At 52.5% G+C, this 17,860-nt stretch overlaps 1 protein-coding gene across 9 annotated transcripts in view; it reads left to right on the forward strand.

The window, feature by feature from the left end:
• The window catches only part of ATP11A (ATPase phospholipid transporting 11A), a 125,599-nt gene that overhangs the window by 74,425 nt on the left and 33,314 nt on the right, over positions 1 to 17,860 (forward strand). For 6 of the 9 annotated variants that reach the window (XR_014237106.1, XR_014237107.1, XM_082365838.1 and 3 more), the window contains exons 6-17: positions 1,874 to 2,002; positions 4,364 to 4,467; positions 4,946 to 4,996; positions 7,755 to 7,819; positions 8,485 to 8,566; positions 9,794 to 9,944; positions 11,002 to 11,199; positions 12,469 to 12,642; positions 13,691 to 13,854; positions 14,159 to 14,215; positions 15,551 to 15,622; positions 16,697 to 16,770. Coding sequence is in view for 7 of the 9 variants with exons in the window: in XM_082365838.1 (XP_082221964.1) it covers positions 1,874 to 2,002; positions 4,364 to 4,467; positions 4,946 to 4,996; positions 7,755 to 7,819; positions 8,485 to 8,566; positions 9,794 to 9,944; positions 11,002 to 11,199; positions 12,469 to 12,642; positions 13,691 to 13,854; positions 14,159 to 14,215; positions 15,551 to 15,622; positions 16,697 to 16,770 (1,321 nt within the window). In the remaining 2 variants the exon portion in view is untranslated. The remainder of the gene's footprint in view (positions 1 to 1,873; positions 2,003 to 4,363; positions 4,468 to 4,945; positions 4,997 to 7,754; positions 7,820 to 8,484; positions 8,567 to 9,793; positions 9,945 to 11,001; positions 11,200 to 12,468; positions 12,643 to 13,690; positions 13,855 to 14,158; positions 14,216 to 15,550; positions 15,623 to 16,696; positions 16,771 to 17,860) is intronic. The other 3 variants (XM_082365841.1, XM_082365840.1, XM_082365842.1) reach the window with 2 other exon arrangements.

Consider the following 17,860-nt stretch of genomic DNA (forward strand, 5'->3'; position numbering starts at 1 on the left):
TTATTATATGTGTTCTATATTGGATGTATTTTTAAGTTTTTAAACCACATTTTCTTTGTTTTATAAATTTCACCGTCCAGGTGTTTCAGTAATTCCCCTCCGTTAGCCTAGGTTGGCGATATTTTCCTAGTGGTCAAGGAGTCAGGAGGTGAGGAGCTGGGAGGACAGCCTCTCAGTGTGGGAACAGCAGTGGGGACCCCCACGTGTATGTTAACAGGCTCCTTCGGACCCTAGGCTCCAAAGACCGTTTCCTTTAACAGCTATATTTCCTTTGCAAAGTCTTCTATACTTTTAATAAACATCTCTTCAAAAACAGACCTAAACAGTACTTATCAGCAGAAAATTGAATTTTTAATGTATCGATCTCCTATGAGGAATGTCTGCTCTATATCCAGCCTGTTTTACCCGAGAGGATTTTAATGGAGTCTGTGAGACAAGGAAGGAAGCAAAGGCTGCTTGTGGCTAGTAGAAAAGAAACCTTCAATTTGTCCACCTCCAGGATTTGTCCTCGCGTGGATGGCGTCATACAGTCTGTAACTTTCATGCAGCTGAATTCCCTTGGGACTCACCCAGGTTGGGCATCTGGGCGCCTTCCTTTCGTTGCAGAGTCTGGGGGTGTGGTGGGGGTGGCCCAGGTGAAGGATGTTGATGTTTCTCCAGTTTGGGGCCGTTCAAATAAAGCTGCTGTGAACATTTGGGTACAGGTTTTTGTATGTGTACAGTTTCCGTTTCTCTGGCGTCAAAACTCAAGAGTTCAGTTGCTGGGTCGTCATGAAATAACGGTAAAAGGAACAGCCAAACCATTTCCCAGAGTGTCTGCACTGTTGTACCGGCAATGTGTGTGAGGGGCCCGTTTGTCAGCATCCCCGTCAGCGCTTGGTGTTCTCGCCGTTTCTTCTCTCGGTCATCCTGATGCTCGGTGCGGTGTGGGTGTGTGTTTCCCTAGAGGCTGGTGAACATCTTACCATGTGCTTATCTGCCATCGGGACATCCTCTTCATGAAACATGTATTCATGGCCTTTACCCATTTCCTGCTTGGATTATTGAGGGTTTTTACTGTTGAACGTTGAGAGTTCGTATGTTCTAGAAGCTGGTCCTCTGTCAGAAATACCTCAGTGGGGTATTTCGCAAAGCAGAAGTTGTTCATTTTGATGAAGTCCAGTTTACTGATCTCTCCTTTTATGGTTGCTGCCTTTCCTGTCAAGGTTAAGAACTCTTTGCCAAGCCCTGGAGCCCAAAGGTTTTCTCCTGGTTTTTTCTTCCTGAAAGTTGTATAGTTTTATGTTTTAGATTTAACTTCCTGATCCATTTTGTGTTACTTTTTACGTCAGGTGTGCGGTTTAGGTGAAAGGCCCTTTTTTGCCCAGGTCTGACCAAGTGCTCCTCTGTTGGAAGGCTGTCCCTCCTCCATCGAGTGGCTTTCGTACCTTTGTCCGAAGTCAGTTAAGCGTATTTTCGTGGGTCTGTTTCTGGGCTCCCTGCTGCGTCGCGACGGTCTGTGCCGGTCTTCTGCGGGGACCCCTCGGGACCACCCAGCCCTGATCACTGCGGCTTGTCACAGCCTTCGTGCCCGCAGGGTGACTGCCCACCTCATCTGCCTGGTTGCAATACAAATGGTGCAAATATTTCTATCATTGCAAAATAGAATATTGCAAAATACTCTGTCCTATTGCACTGTGAAGCATCCAGGTCTAAGGCTGGGGCACTGACCTCACAGGTGTTTCCTGGTTTGGGCCAAATGTCCGGGAAGCAATCTTTCTCAGTCATATTAGCACCCACACACCTTCCTGCAGGTAACACCGTGATGGTACCTGTGGGAGCCGCCGCCCAGAGCCCGGTTTTTGGTTCACGGTGCTGTCTGTCTGTCCTGCAGGTCGGGGACATCGTCATGGTCAAGGAGGACGAGACCTTCCCCTGTGACCTGATCTTCCTATCCAGCAGCCGCGTGGACGGGACCTGCCACGTGACCACCGCCAGCCTGGACGGAGAGTCCAGCCACAAGGTAACATGCCTGTTGTTTCTGCCCCGTCGGGACCTCCCCATCCACCCCCAGCTGTGCTCTTGTGGCCGGAAGCTACACCGGGCATGAGGCTCTGTGTTCAGGGAAAAGCCAGGGACTGTTTCCTCTCATTTGCTTCTCCCTGTTTCCCACTTTCTTCCTTCCATCAGCCCCTCTAGCGATCAGCCTCTCAGGTTAACAGAAGCAACTCCATGTTCCTTATTTAGCTGTGTCATTTAGCGGCAGTACCAAGTTAAGGATGGAAGGAAGAGATTGTTGGAATTTTGAAGTTTTCATTTTACTGGTCAAAGTTAGTGACTTGACTGGACTGGAATTGTGTGAAAAGTGAGTCGTGAGTCTAGATTTTGCCTGACTGTTACATCAGTGAGTGTCTTTTTTTTTTTTTTTTTTTTTTTTAATTTATTTTTGGTTGCACTGGGTCTTTTGTTGCTGCGCGCGGGCTTTCTCTAGTTGCGGCGAGCGGGGGCTACTCTTTGTCGCAGTGCGCGGGCTTCTCATTGTGGTGGCTTCTCTTGTTGCGGAGCACGGGCTCTAGGCACGCAGGCTTCAGTAGTTGTGGCGCACAGGCTTAGTTGCTCTGCAGCATGTGGGATCTTGCCAGACCAGGGCTCTAACCCGTGTCCCCTGCATTGGCAGGCGGATTCTTAACCACTGCGCCACTAGGGAAACCCTATGAGTGTCTTTTTGTTAAAATATCTTAGTAAGGATTTTCTGAAATTATGATTCATTTCTTACGCTCAGTATGGAATTCTGTACCAGCAGCTAGTGCTACAAAATTTTAATTAATAATCACAAAAGAAGAAACACATCACTATTAATTTTAAGGATTTCATTGTTTTAAAAACCTGGAAGCTTCCAAGGAGTTTATGAACGTGAGCCTTGCTCTGAGGTTCTGGCTCCGGAAATGCAGCTCTAACAGTGCTTGAATGCTGCCCGTGGACACAGGCGATTCTATGCCGGGGAAGCACCAAAGCGTGCCCTAATCCTTTGTGGGTGACTTGGGGTGTCATCGTATGAAGCCCTGTGGGGTTTCCCACATTTACTCTCACATTTTCTATGTAACGAATCCCAGGAGGGGGGACCCTTCTGGCACAGTCAGCTGTCAGGGAGAGCAGTTCTGGGCTGGAAAGCGATGGGTGTCCAGTGGCCATTGGAGCTTGGGGTGGCGTGTCCCGTCCTCCCCGGCCCCGGCGAGTCGTGCACTCCCGGCTGCGGGCTGTGGGCTGCCCTCTGCACCCCGACCCACAGAGGGACATCCCTGCCTAGACGCGTCCCCGGAGCAGACGCCACGAGCCTCCGGGAGCGTCACTGCTGTCAGGGTGAAGTTTCACGGCTGTCACCCTGGTCCAGACGTGGCCCCTGTCAGCACCGGGGCTGCGCTTGGACCTCTCTGTGTTCGTGCTTGGGGGGGCCGGAGTCACCTGAGCCCTTTCCTTAAAAGCAGAGGTCACGCCTACAGTTTCCACATCTGTAAGATGGGGGCAAACCTGTGTTTGAGGCTATAATTAGGAAATGTCCCAAAGTGCCGGACGCACAAGTGCCTCCACAACGCGGCGGGGACGCTGTGATCACACCCCCGGTTGCTCTGAATCCTTTCACGCTTCGCCCGACACTTACTCATGGGAGGCACGGAGGAGATTGCATCCCCTCTCCCGTCCCTCCTTCCTCTCTCCTCCCAAGGCTGGTCCACCCATCCACGCTCCCTGGTGCCGTCTGGGCCCATCTTCTCAAAACGGGGTCCCAGACCCCAGCACCAGCATCACCTGGGACCAGGTTGGAAATGCGGTTCTCGGGCGCCACCCCAGACTCACGGCCTCAGAAACTCTGGGGGCGGGGCCTGGGGTCCGTGGCCCCCTTAGTTTGAGGAGCCCTGGGGTCAAGGCCAGGTGAGGGTCCGTGCAGGGAGCTGTGCTCCCCGGACAGTGACAGGTGCGGGCAGCTTGCCATGCCTGCGACAGCTGTCTGTGAACCGTATAAACAGAAACGAATATTTTAGGTCCCAAATTCGTTTCCTAATTCAGAGCGACCACTCTGACAGATGAATCCAAGTGTCCAGTTTAGAAGAAGAATTCTGGTAGTTGAGGGCACTGGCTAAGAATGGAAGAATTTCCTGGCACCTAATAGGTACCGGAATCCCGGTGGAACCTACAGTTCTGTAACCTTGTTCCATTTGCAAACTCTTTATTATACACCCTGTCTCGTGTGGTAACCAGGCTTTGTAACCAGGCTTATGTATATGCCTAAAAAATTAAACATCGGTGCTGCCCTAGGATGGGCGGCCCCCGCTGCTGGGTTTGTCTTGATCATTTTGGCTGTGAATTCCCGTTTCTTGTCAATCTGCAGACCCATTATGCAGTTCAAGACACAAAGGGGTTTCATACGGAGGAAGATATAGATTCTCTCCACGCCACCATCGAGTGTGAGCAGCCCCAGCCCGATCTCTACAGGTGAGCCGGCCTCCTTCTCCCCGGGCGTCCTCCCTGCTGTCCGTGCCACGTGGCCTAGCCGCGTGGCTGTTTGGAATGAGACTGTAAATCACTGCTGAAAAATTAGGATCTGGTCAAAAATACATTACTTCTGTATTTTCATAGTCCAGCAACATTCCAATCCATAACTCTTAATACAAATATTTGAAAAGGCTTAATGGAGCTAAATTTGTCAAAGAAAAATGAATTTTCTGTATTTTGAGGAAGTGACTGTAAGGAAAATCATTTAAGTCATGAGCTAAATAGAACAATTAAGAAGTGGGAGGAGGGGGGAGGCGTGGTTTAGCCTCACACCCCTGTGTTTCCAGTACAGAATCCCAGCCCTTCTTAGAAACGGGTCAGGGGTGAGGAGGGGGGCTCCCCAGAGCCGGGGTTTCGGGTCCTGCCCCCCCACCGGTCCCCTGCTGCCCTGGCAGTGACCTGACTCTCCTGTCCCCAGGTTCGTCGGCCGCATAAATGTTTACAGCGATCTGAATGACCCTGTGGTGAGGTGAGGATTCCTGCTTCTTCTGAACACTTGGCGATTTCATCTCTATCGTTCAATTAAAAGTGGATTCTTTTCCTGATGAGAGTTTTTCATCGTTGCTGTCCTGCTGGGTTTGAGGGGGGAATTCTGCGTGACCGGAGGTCCAGGGTCCGCTCCACTTGCTGGTTTCTCTCGTGCACACGTCTGGACGCGGTAGCAAACGAACGACCCTGTGGAGCCGGGATTCTGCCCAGGGTCTTCTCACAGCCAGGAAGGGTAGGAGCTGGTCCAGCAGGCGAAGGGGAAGGCGCGTTTCCCCAACAGAAACTCTTTTCATAACTGAACAGACCGTGCGTCTTCAGCTAGGAGGTTGAAAGGTTTCTGACTTGGGGGCCGCTTTATTGGGCTGCATGAATCTGCCCAGACTCATCACTGGGACATAGCCTCAGTCTTAGACGTTGGGGGATGTGTCTCCCAAGGGCTTGTCCAGGCTCACGTCCCCCGGGGACGGGGGAATCTGCTGCAGGGGATGGGCAGTGGCCAGTGCGGTCACAGGTGGGTGTCCACACCTGCTTCGTCAGTGGCCTCACCCCGGACCGCTGGCGGCAGGAAGCTGACTCAGCCCTGAGGTCGTGGCGCCCAGACGGAGCCAGCCCTGCTCACTGCAGCTGTGGCCTGTGCTGCCTCACTTCCCGGGCCTTGGACGTTTTACCTGCACGTGGCCTCAGGTCTACACTGAGGGAACTTGGCTTTCAGTAGGTTTTGACATTGCTCTCCTTCTTCACAAATCCCACTGGTTAGAGAAATTATCTTTCTTCCAATTTAAGCAGTCACTCGATTGTCTGTGTCCTGGCATTACCTTGTGTATTAAAATACTGGGCCAGAAGTAGGAAAAAAACACTCAGTGGGAAATTACTGCAAAATAAATCGTCATGGGGTTTATCTCCTTGAAAGGCTCCAGAAATGACTTGTTTTAAGGAAACACTTGGCACCCCTCTTAGCATGTTTTGATCACCATTCTTCATCAGCAGGTTAGCAGTTGCTTTCCAGAGTCTATGGAGGCATTGCCTTGATCCTTCTTAAATACCTGTTGTTCTAAAGGTGAATACCTAGTTACTTTGGAGAAATAATGTGGCTTTCTGTGTCTTGCGAGGACTAATTTGAGTTTGAACAAGAGTGAATATATATAGACGGATCCATATTGCCAGTGAGTGAGGCTGGAAAAGTGAGCACTGCAGGCTTTCCTTGTTTGATATTTGGATGAAGTTGAAGGCTGAGCCCTTTGGGAAGATAATTACCAATATATTTTGTATTTTGATACTAGTTCTAGTTTAGCTTTTTAAGTATCTATATGATTCAGCAGACTTCTAATATTTGGGTATTTAGAGGTGTTTATAAACTCGTGGTGTGGACAGTTACGAGTTATATATCTAAGCTCTCAGTCTTTTTGGAGTGATATTTCTTCATCCTCCTGTCCAAACTAGAAGGGAAGTACTTTTTGAAGTAAATTAATTTTAGACTCCCCAGAGACACTTTATAAAAGGGCCATTTATTTCCATAAACACCTTGGACATGAGCTGTTGTGTTTGCTAACAGAGGCTGACAGTACTTGTAGCACAAGCAGACAGCACGTGTGCAGCCGGGCGCCTGTCCCACGTGGCTGTGAGGCTGGGGGACACACCCTGAGGCCATGGGACAGCCCTGGGTAGGCCCGTCAGGTCGGTGGGGGGGGGCCCTGCCAGCGCACCCCGCTGGACAAGTCCCCCTTTCTCATCTTCGGCCTGATGTGGTCCTGAGCTGGGTCAGCTAAGTATACTGAACACATTTAAGCTTATCACGTTCAGTGGATTCTCAACCTTCCATGGTAAAGGGAAATTAAATGCCGACAAAGTGAAAAGCAAGCTTTAGCAAATCTTCCCCTTTACCCCAAATCAACTCTTTCCCTTTACCCTCCGAAGAAAATCAGGAGAATATTGTAAATGGCAAAATTAGTGAATCTGAATTCTGCTTATTTCCCTTCTACTCTTGGGAAACGAGAAGAAATTACTACTCGGTCAACAAAGGGGACCACTGGCCCGTGAGCCCCTGGAGGCAGAGCGTCTGTCTGCTGCTCACTGTTGGGTCCAGAGTGCTTGTGTTCACCCGAATGGCTTCTGAATTCCTCGGTCGCTGCGTTTGCCCCTGGAGCGCAGTACCTGGGTCGCTCCAGACTGCCAGGCCACCCGCGTTCAGGGGCCTTTGGGGCTTGGCTGCCACGCGGGGCCTCACAGCCTTCTTGCCTGGAAGCGCGACTGTGTTGTGTACGTGAAACCCCCGAGGGTGCGGTAGAAACCGCTGAGGCGCGGGCACCACTTGGGGTCCCCGGTGCCTCAGGCCTCAGACATGAAGCCCGTTAGGAGCGGGTTTCCGGGTTGGTCCCTCGAGTGGCACTTCTGACTAGTGCCCAGGGGCTGCTCATGGCACCCGCGGGGGCCCCACCACCCTCGCGGAACGCGTTGAAAGCCTTGGGGTGAGGCCCAGTGGGGCTGGGGCGGGGCTGGGGCCCTGGAGGAGCTGAATCTTCTGGGATCTCCCAGCAGACAGGTTCTTCCCGCCCCCCAGGGAAAGAGCACGTGCTTTCACGTGGGCCCGGCTAGCTTTCCTAGTCCAAGCACAAGCAGGTCTACACCGAGACGGTTTCCTCTTAGAACAAAGTGTGTGGAGCCACTGAGCTGCTTCTCCATCTTGTCGTGCCGACCTGCTTTCTCCATTGCCCTATTTCTGGTCATCCTTATCTTTGCAGGCCATTAGGATCGGAAAACTTGCTTCTTAGAGGAGCCACGCTAAAGAACACTGAGAAAATCTTCGGTAAATGTTTTAATTAGTGAATTATTAATAATAGCTTCTAAAACCAAGGAGCCATTAAGCAGTTAAAATCCGTAGATTTAACTACGGATGAAAGCGTACCATTAAAGTGTCTCTTTGTGCTTTGAGGGGCTGTGGATTTATGGCCGCGGTAATTTTGCTCACTAAGAAAACCAGTTGCCGCGTATAACCGCAATCCACAGAGCCGTGACACCTCAGAGTGTTGCTTGCAAATTAAGTGCCTGTAGTTTTTGACTCAAACGTAAACTTATATCTATGAAAGGATTCACACGGTGTAGTTCTGTGAGAAATTTCCTTTAATGGCTGTATTTCTTTGCTAGTATTTCCCACTTCTGGTGGGTTACTTTTTATGTTTTAACTGAAACAACTTATAAATATACAAATGTGTCCCGTTGTTGGAAAACTCAATACATTAAAATCTGAACTTAAAAAAAAGTGCGGATTGCTCTCTGTGCAGGAAAAGAAAAGCATTCCTTTGGTCTAAAGAATCCTGTGTGACTTTTTATGAACAGCTAGCTTGCCTAGAAGAATTTAAAATATGATCCGTTTTGTCCAAAATTTTGCTTTTATCGTAGCTGTGCATACTTTACGATGTAGAGCAAGACACAGTTGTGGTGTTGTTCTAACATCTGCTCTGTACTTTATAGGTGTTGCTATTTACACGGGCATGGAAACCAAGATGGCACTGAATTATCAGTCAAAATCCCAGAAGCGATCTGCTGTCGAAAAGTAAGCTGAGTGCCCCATGGTTCGAAACATGTAAAAACCCGTCCGTGGCTTCCCGCTGTCTCAAACCCCCGCAGATGGGGAACCGTTTTCCTCTTAGTCTTACTAGCAACTCCTTCATGGGATCTGATGGACAGTCAAGCAGGTTATTTAGACCTTAGATTGACAGTCTTACTTTGTGGGGATGTAAATGGCCACGCACCCTCAGCCACGTCTGCAGGCTCCCGCCCGCACGTGGACACCCGGAGTTCTGGGTCAAGGTCAGTTGTGGGCGCCCAGCATCTCCTCCCACCATTTCATGAAAAAGTGAAAGTTCAGTCACTTTTCTGATACGGGTTCAGTGAGGAAAGCATTAGCAGAGGGAACAGTCTTCTTTTTATTAAATGGTAGAATCCTTCTCATAATAAGTCAAGGACACAGTTGAATTTGTAAGGAAACATGGCCCAGAATGATGTCTTCTTTGCCTCTCGCTAAAGTGTGTCCTTGATTGAAGTGTACAACCGAGTGTCCGCATGTTGTGTAATAAAGAGCTCTGGGCTCCTGGGTGATTTGTGGGGAGACTGTTGAGGCATCGTCTGTCTGCTCCTGGCAAGTCGACCTTGAAAGGTGATCCTGGGTCTCTGTCCATCTGTGGCTGCATCAGATGTGAACTTGGACAGTTGGTTCTTATTAAAGAAGAATGCTTAGTTTCCAGATGTCTGCATTGACAAATTGGTTTCAGAAATAGATGTTGGAAAATCAAACCTTCTTCATAAGCTCCTAAGATACCGGCTAAGGATTCAGCACTTTTCCTATGCGGAGGGCATTCGCTCCCTCCCTCCCTCCCCCCTTCCTTCGTGGTGATGATCTCCAAGTTTGGAACTCACTGGCTGATGCGCCATGGTAGAAGAAATTGATGTCTGGGTGTTCTTTGAGTTAAGAGTCCTAGACCGTGCAGAAGCCCTGTGAGCAAGGCTGTGCCCTCCTGCCTATCGGAGTTCCCTGCCCTCAGCACTTTCCCTGGTGGCCCCAGAACACATGCCAGTGCCCACGGAGTGTACTCAGATGTAGACGAGCTTGCGTTTTCACTTTTACCGTGACAGTCGGTTGGGGGGTCCTTTAAAACCTGCTGTTGTGCTGTCCCTGTCTGTTCACAACATGTTCCTGCTGACGTCTGTGAGAAAGGCGACGCACAGCTCAGGATTCCTCGGGGAACGGGAACTAAGCCACCACCGCTGTCTTGTGTTTCAGATCAATGAATGTATTCCTCATCGTGTACCTCTGCATCCTAATCAGCAAAGCGCTGATTAATACCGTTATGAAGTACGTGTGGCAGAGCGAGCCGTTCCGAGATGAGCCATGGTACAACCAGAAGACAGAGGCAGAAAGACAGAGGAACCTGGTACAGAAAGTGACTCCGCAGGCTGTCGCTATGGAAACGTGGGGAGACCGGATGAGGTCTAGGTCGATGAAATCTTTGTAGTAGACGCGCTCGTGGATAGTGAAGGTGTCAGCTGCCTGCCCCCGCCCCCGGCCCCCCAGCTGTAGACACTGGTTGAGCCTCCTTCTTTGGGTATTTGAATAGTCAAGTCTGAAAAGGTATCGGCTTCCATCCTAGATTCATAAGGACACACCTTAAACACATAAAACTCAGCGCGGTGACCTGTATTATAAGAGGGGCTGAGTAGCTGCTTATTAGTGAGACACACGATCCCTAATTGGGTAATAGATGAATAAAAGGAGCGTCTCAATGATGGGAAATTACAATAAGAATTGGTTTCATTCTTACGTAGGGGATTTTGGCTCCGTTGCTTATATTTATCAAAAATGTTTTCCCCCAAACCAGGGTGTTAATTTGATGAAACGTCCTCTAAAAGCAGTACAGTCTTCTGGCTGGGCCTACTGCGTCCACCTGAGCGGTGTGCAAAGCCAGACCTGGATCCACTCAGCTCAGAGCAGGGCCGTGTGCAGATCCCAACCTGGCCCGCACTTCCTTCCTGTGTTCAGTCCGGCCTCCCATGAGACAAATGGCTCAGAAATAAGGATAAAACTATACAGAAACACCATTTGTACAGACCCCTAAATTTGGTCATTTATCAGACTCACAAGGGAAACTTGGAATAATCACAGTATACAGCGTCCTGCAGGCTCTTGGCTGGAGACCCACCCCCTGCTCCCCACCGTCTCTGAGTGTGACTCACAAGTGACCTAATCCCCCCCCATGCCCCCCACCCCCCAGCAGCTCAGATGTCGGGCAGCTCCTGTCCCGGGCCCGCCACGGCGCTAAAGTCAGTGCAGGAGACAAAGCCGACGGCCCCCGCTGCCCCAGTGGTCTTTACCTTTGGGTTTGAAGCACTTGGTTTAAAAACAGCACTTGTTAGGCTGTGCCTGACTGACTCTAAGATTTGAGCCGTCGTGACGCTGGTGAGTGGCATGGGGATCACACCGCCTTCTCTTAGTTTCTCAGAGCCTTCACGGACTTCCTGGCCTTCATGGTTCTCTTCAACTACATCATCCCCGTGTCCATGTACGTCACCGTGGAGATGCAGAAGTTCCTCGGCTCCTACTTCATCACCTGGGACGAAGAAATGTTTGACGAGGAAACGGGAGAAGGGCCTCTGGTTAACACCTCGGATTTAAACGAAGAGCTAGGACAGGTCAGGTCTCCTGAATTGTCTTCTCTCACTGGCTGGCCATTGAGCCCCTCTCTTTCATGTCCCCAGGTTTCTAGAAGCTACGTGATTCTTATCACGCAGGCAGATCATCAGGCTGGTCAGATGGGAACGTTTCCATTTCAGCTCATGCATACAGATATAACCTATACCTAGTGAAAGAACATTTCCATTTCAGCTCCTGCACAGAGATATAACCTATACCTAGTGAAAGACGGCGGCAAAGTGGCTTTTTAACTTTATGTGACAGTGCGGGGTGCTTTTGGGTTTACAAGTTATGCAGATTCATCACATTAACTCACTGCCATAAGCTCTGCCGTGGCCTTTCTAAGTGGTGCTGATTCTGGGTTTCAAGTGAGAGCTAGCAGTGAGCCCGCTCACAGGGGCTGCCCTCGGCTCTCCCGTCCCATCTCCTCGGTCCTCACGGCCCCGGTCATCATTGTCAAGGTGGGCAGAGTGAGACCTGAGTTTCAGTCTCGCGGTGTAAAGAGTTCAGAACCCCTCCACTGAACTCCTGCTCCAGGCTGACGGCTCTTGACCTGTAAAGTGGGTGTAATAACAGGTACCCGCCCTGCAGCGTGTCCCGCGGATGGAACGTGCGGGTGGGAGCCCCCGAGCGGGAGCCCAGCAGGATGGGTAGGGCGTGGACTCGCCGGGACCCTCCACCCCTTCCCAGGCCCGCGGGTCTCTGATAGCCGGCGGCGGGGGCTCGGGGTGGGACCCGTGCTCCCCACAGCTCACGAGGTGCCCACAGGGTCCGGGATCCCCACCTTCCTTCAGTTCATCGAGATCCAGGGTTTAAAACTCCATGTAGTTTTCACACTTGCCACAGTTTTCTATCGGAGATTTTTGTCCCTTGACTTGTTTGAATTCTGTCACCTTCCAACCCTTAAACGATGCTGCAGTCTTGCGCCTCCCAGGCCTTATGGGATAAGCTCATCCCACCCGTACCCTTGGTTTTCTGGTCAGGTCGGATCCAGGACCAAGCCCCCAACCCCTACCGCGTCTCTGTCTTTCCATGAGACGGAAGGAGAAAAGTGTAGAAAGTCCCCCCTCGGCCCCCAGAGCCAGTCTGTGTCCGGACGCTCGCATGCCCGGAGCTGCGGGCGGGGGCGGCCAGCGTGCTCACCGTCCAGCCGGGGAGGCAGCGCGGTTGGGTGAAGGCCCCGGAAATCGCTTCGTTCGGACGAGGCTGCCTCGGGGGGTCCGAGGGCCCTCGAGGGGCAGCAGCTCCCAGCCGCGCCATGTCCGCAGGTGGAGTACGTGTTCACGGACAAGACGGGCACCCTCACCGAGAACAACATGGAGTTCAAGGAGTGCTGTGTGGAGGGCCACGTGTATGTGCCGCACGCCATCTGCAACGGGCAGGTGCTCCCCGCCACCGCCGCCATCGACATGATCGACGCCTCCCCGGGTGCCGGCGGGCGGGTAGGTGGCCGCGCTCCTGGCCGTGCACCCTGCTGCCACCCGCCCATGGGCGGGTCGTGCGATGGACCAGGGGCACCTCCGGTCCTGGGGTCCAGGACAGATGCCGCCCTCCGGCGACTCGGGGGAGAAGAGCTGTGAGCGTCCCCGTCTGCACAGGCGTCCCCGGGTGCATCTGGCCGTCACATCAGGGCCGGGGCAGCTTTTGCCACGTGGCCAGGTGGGGAAGCCGTGGGCTGAGAGTAGGGGGCCCTGCAGACCATGAGTGCTCACACACGGACACACACACACACTCACACGCAGACACGGGTGCACACGTAGACACACAAGGCACACATATACTCACATACAGACACGGACACACCTGCACACAGACACAAGGCACACATGTGCTCACATACACTCCACACACACACACACACACACACACACACACACACACTGGTTCCGCGGCTCCAGGTCTCACCCCCTCCAGGAGGGCCGTGACCCTTTGCGGCGGTCGCCCAGGAGACTGTTCCGGAAGCCTTGGTGGCTGCAGAGGCTGCGTGGAGCCCCAGGGGACTGAGGGGACCTGAGTCGGCGCCGCTTCAGCGGCCTTCTGAGAGCCGGTGCGCGTGGGCCTCTGGTGGTGCAGAGACGGCCTCTTCACCCCCGAGCCTCGGGGGAGGGCCAGGTGGTCTGTGGCCTTGCGGGGCGTCCCACCTGCCTCAGCTGCCCACGTGGCCCGCGCGAGGCCAGCCCAGCCCTTCTTGGCCCCTCAGTCTCGGTCGCACCCCAGGGCGCGGGACGGCTTCCGGGAACCCGGGGATCGCAGGCCCGTCTCTTCCTGTGGCCTTGAACCCTCTGCCTCCCTGAGGTCCGTGTCCGTCTTCGTCTAGACCGCGAGAGAGGAGGGAAGGCAGCCGGACTCGGTTGCCACCGCCAGAGGTGGAGCTAAAACTCCCTGACGCCCAGGGCTGCAGGCCTGGCGTTGCTGCTTACTGTCTGCTGTTTGCTTTCCTTGCTTTGCGCGGATGTGCCGCAGAGCTGTGGGTTTGTGCCGCATTTGCAGGAGCGGGAAGAGCTGTTTTTCCGGGCCGTCTGCCTGTGCCACACCATCCAGGTGAAGGACGGCGATGAGGCGGACGGGCCCAGGAAGTCGCCGGACTCAGGGAGGCGCTGCGTGTACATCTCAGCCTCGCCTGACGAGGTGGCTCTGGTCGAAGGCGTCCAGAGGTGCGTCTCTGGTCCCGGGGGCGCGGGGTGCGCGGGGCCTCTCCGCCCCGACCACAGGCTCGTCCTGGAAGCGTCCTGCGTCCGGTGCGTTCTGCTGAGGGGGCGGTCACTGCCTCTGTGCTCAGGGCTTCCCCCCGATTCCCACAGTGGTGCACGCGGGTCCCTCCTGCTGTCTCAGATGGGTGGTTTTTCCTCCTAACTTCTGCAGTAAATTAGTTAGAGGGCATTCCAAATAGTCACAGGCTTTTAAAGATGCCAGCAGTCTTAGAATCCCTTTATGACAGGTCTTCCTCATCCATCCTAGAGAATTGATGCCCAGAGATATCAAGCAACTTCCCCAAAGTCACACAGCAAGGAAAAGGTGATGCTGGGTGCTGGGGTTCTCTCACTGCTCACTTCCCATGTGTCCTATTGTGCCAACTCTACCTCCTTCGAGATCTTGTTATTGGGAGTTTTCGCTGCCTCATGACATGGGGTTGTAAGCAAACACTTAGAAAAATACTTTTTTCCAGACACGTGGCATAATTTCCGTCAGGGAAATGTTTTTCCATTCTCACAGCTTACGACCCTGCTTTAATACTGAAGGTGCAGGATTTATACTGTACAGCACAGGGAACTAACCCAATATTTTATAGTAACTTGTGATGGAATATAATCTGCAAAAAGAACCGAATCACAGTGCTGTATAACTGAAACTACAACAATACTGTAAATCAACTATCTTTCAATTTAGAAAGTGCTAAAGGCCACGCTCACCTTCCCCTTTTGCTGCCTTAGTGAGTGGGCACCAGGCACCTCTCCTCTAATTGGAACCATGATTTTGTTGTTGGCTAAACTATATGTGTTTTTCCCGTGCAATTTGAAAGTGACATCAGGTATGTACATTGTGTCACCACAGACCTTTATTCAACGTACAAATTCACACATACGTAGGTGAGAGTTCTTGAATCGAGATTTCTCTCTCCTTGGAAAATGAGTGCTCAGGAATTAAGGCGCATGCAGTCATAGAGATCAGCCTCCAAGCAGCCTCTCCTTCAGCCTGCCAGCTCCTGCCAGGTCAGCGGGACCCTGTCCTCATGGTCCCATAGTGTCTTCCTAATACGATTAGGGCTGCTGCCGTGTTAGTGTATGTCTCCACCTCCACGTTCTGGAAGCTCCTTGAGTCCAGAAGCCAGGCCCGTTTGCTCTTTCCCATCCCAGCCTGGGCCCGCGTGGGCAGAGCCCTCACACGTCCTGGTGCAGGAGGGGGCGTTACAGATGAAGTGCCCCGTGGCCCGTTGGTTGAACGGGGCTATAGTTTCCTCATCAGTAAAATGGAGCGTCTGCCTGGAGATTGACGGGCTCCCAGAGTCCTTCCAATCCTGACATGGTAATCAACCTCTAAGCAGCCCCACTGATCAGTAGAGACAGGGACCAATCCTCAGACCTGCTGCCGTTCAACACGCCAGTAAGAAGGCAGCTAATTGCGTGTGGTGCGCCAGACAGTCGGGTAAGTTGACATTCCCTGGGCTCTTGGAGAATGTTCTGAGACAGTGCTATAATTTCCCGACTTTACAATGCAGTTTACAGCCTCTGTTTTTCTGGAAGCATTTCTTTTTCAAAAGGAGCGCTTTCCCAAAGTGTAAAATGGAAACATGCTATGAAAGAGGACCATCAGGGTCCACATTGACTCCCAGGTATGTCTTCTTCTCTGCAGATTGGGCTTCACGTACCTGAGGCTGAAGGACAATTACATGGAGCTGCAAAACAGGGGCAATGACATTGAGAGGTGCGAACCCTGCCAGGCTGGGATGGAAGTGCAGGATTGTCTTTACAGAGCTCTTTCCCTGGAGAAAATACCAAATTCTCTGTACTCCTTCCGTAACTCATTCTCCCTCTTCTCAGTAACAACTCCAAGAATGTCACTGAAACACCTGGAGAAGTTGAGTCGGACGGTTAGAGGAGAAGTTGGGTGGTGGTGTGCCCTCAGACAGACTGGGGTTAAGCCACACCTTGTCAGTTTTACTGCAGGAGTTGACAAAGCTTCTAGTACATTCTGACACCCCCCCAAGGCCGAGCTCTGACTCCCCACGAGAGGGCCAACGTAAGCCCTTCCCCCGGGAGTGGCCTTGGAATCCTGTGTTCTCAGAGCAGGTTCCCAGGACGTGGAGCACGGGGTCCTATAGAAACACTGAGCGGTAGCCTTGGAGGGACCAGATGGACGGGGGATGTTTCACTTTCCGTATCGACTCTTAGGGACCGTCTAGTCTAAAACTGCTGCTCCCAGAGCCAAATGGCATGTTTTGATTTTGACTCCGAGGATGGGGTCATCCATCTCTCCTTGCTAAATAAACATCAGTGGGCAGTTACGGATACGGCACATGTGGTAAAGAATGTAAGATTTGGTGGTGATGGTCTCAAAAGAGCTGGATTTTAAATTTTTGCTCTTAAGAAAAATAAACTCCCAGGTTGCGGAGGTGGTGCGCCCCTCGACTCCAGGACGGCTGCTGGGCCCTAGGCCCGCCGAGGTCAGCTGGGGCTCCTCCCGCAAGCGCTCGGGGCCTCCGGGCGCCATGGGGTCGCCCCTGGGAGGGCAGTGACATTGCTGTCCGGCTTCTGGTTTCCAGCTGGAAAGGCAAGTGAGAGCGCCCCTGAGGCCATAACCGCCGCTTGGCGCTCCCGGACTCCCAGGAGCCAGCTCGTGGGCCGGCAGGGCCGGCGCAGCCTCACAGCCAGCCTGGCTGACGACCCCTGTGCTGCTTTAGGGACCGTGAAGCACGCAGGGGGGGGTCGGTAGTCACCCGCATGTAATGAGACGTGGAGCCGGATGACGGTAACAGCAATTTTTCAATCTCTTTTTCAGGTTTGAATTGCTGGAAATTTTGAGCTTTGACTCAGTAAGGAGGAGGATGAGTGTAATTGTCAAATCTGCTACAGGTAGAAATTTCTTTCCCTTTGGTTTCTTAAATGATACATTGTGACTGTGTTTTTACCCTGATGCCTAAATTCTATAGGAGCTTTAAGGATTTAACTGTTTATTCTCTTTTTTAAAAACATGGATAAACCAACCCTAACTCCTCAACGTCAGGCCCCGTTTGTCCCCGAGCATCTTAGGCTGAGGTTTAGTCACCTTTGGTTTTTCCCGCGAGGGAAGGTCCTGTGACTCATCCCCGGGGCTGTAAACTCCCCTCGGCTTACACACGCCGCATCCTGTATCCTGGGTACCCCCCGCAGGCCCCGCCCAGGCATCTGCGACCACGTCCTTCCCAAGCCCCCGTTGCTCGCAGCCCCTGCCGGGCCCCCTGGGCTCGTGTCCTTGATGGAAACAGGCAGCTCTGCTCCAGCTCTTCTCGTGGAGGCCCTGAGCTGCCTCCCGCTTTCCTTCCCAGGCTGCCCCCCAGGGTGCACCGCCCGGGCTTTTCCACCTGGAGGCCCTCTACCTGGTGGGGCTTTTCCACCTGGAGGCCCTCTACCTGGTGGGGCTTTTCCACCTGGAGGCCCTCTACCTGGCGGGGCTTTTCCACCTGGAGGCCCTCTACCTGGTCTGGACTTTTCCACTTAGAGGCCCTCTATCGGGTGTAGACTTTTCCACCTGGAGGCCGTCTACCTGGTGTGAACTTTTCCACCTGGAGGCCCTCAACCTGGTTTGGACTTTTCCACCTGGAGGCCTTCTACCTGGCCGGGCTTTTCCACCTGGAGACCCTCTACCTGGCAGGGCTTTTCCACCTGGAGGCCCTCTTACTCGTGTGCAGCTCTCCCAGGACGTGTCCACAGCCACCTGTAGGAAGCCTTCCTGGTTTCCTTCTGCCCTTGCGGGCTGCAGATGTCCTGAATGCAGAACCACACTTTCTCAACAGTGTGCCCAGCACAGCACCACTGAGTGCTCAGTGAGTGCTGCTGGGTTCAGTTACTAACGTGTTTTCAAGTGGCATCTTATCAAGAGACATGGCATCTTACTCTTTCGTTTCTTAAAACTAGACCGCACTAGGCTATGTTTTTCTCTTTGGAAACTTGCCTGGAGAGAAAC

The sequence above is a fragment of the Balaenoptera borealis genome (genome assembly GCF_965194805.1).
Source record: "Balaenoptera borealis genome assembly, chromosome: 18".
In the NCBI taxonomy this organism is placed as follows: Eukaryota; Metazoa; Chordata; class Mammalia; order Artiodactyla; family Balaenopteridae; genus Balaenoptera; species Balaenoptera borealis.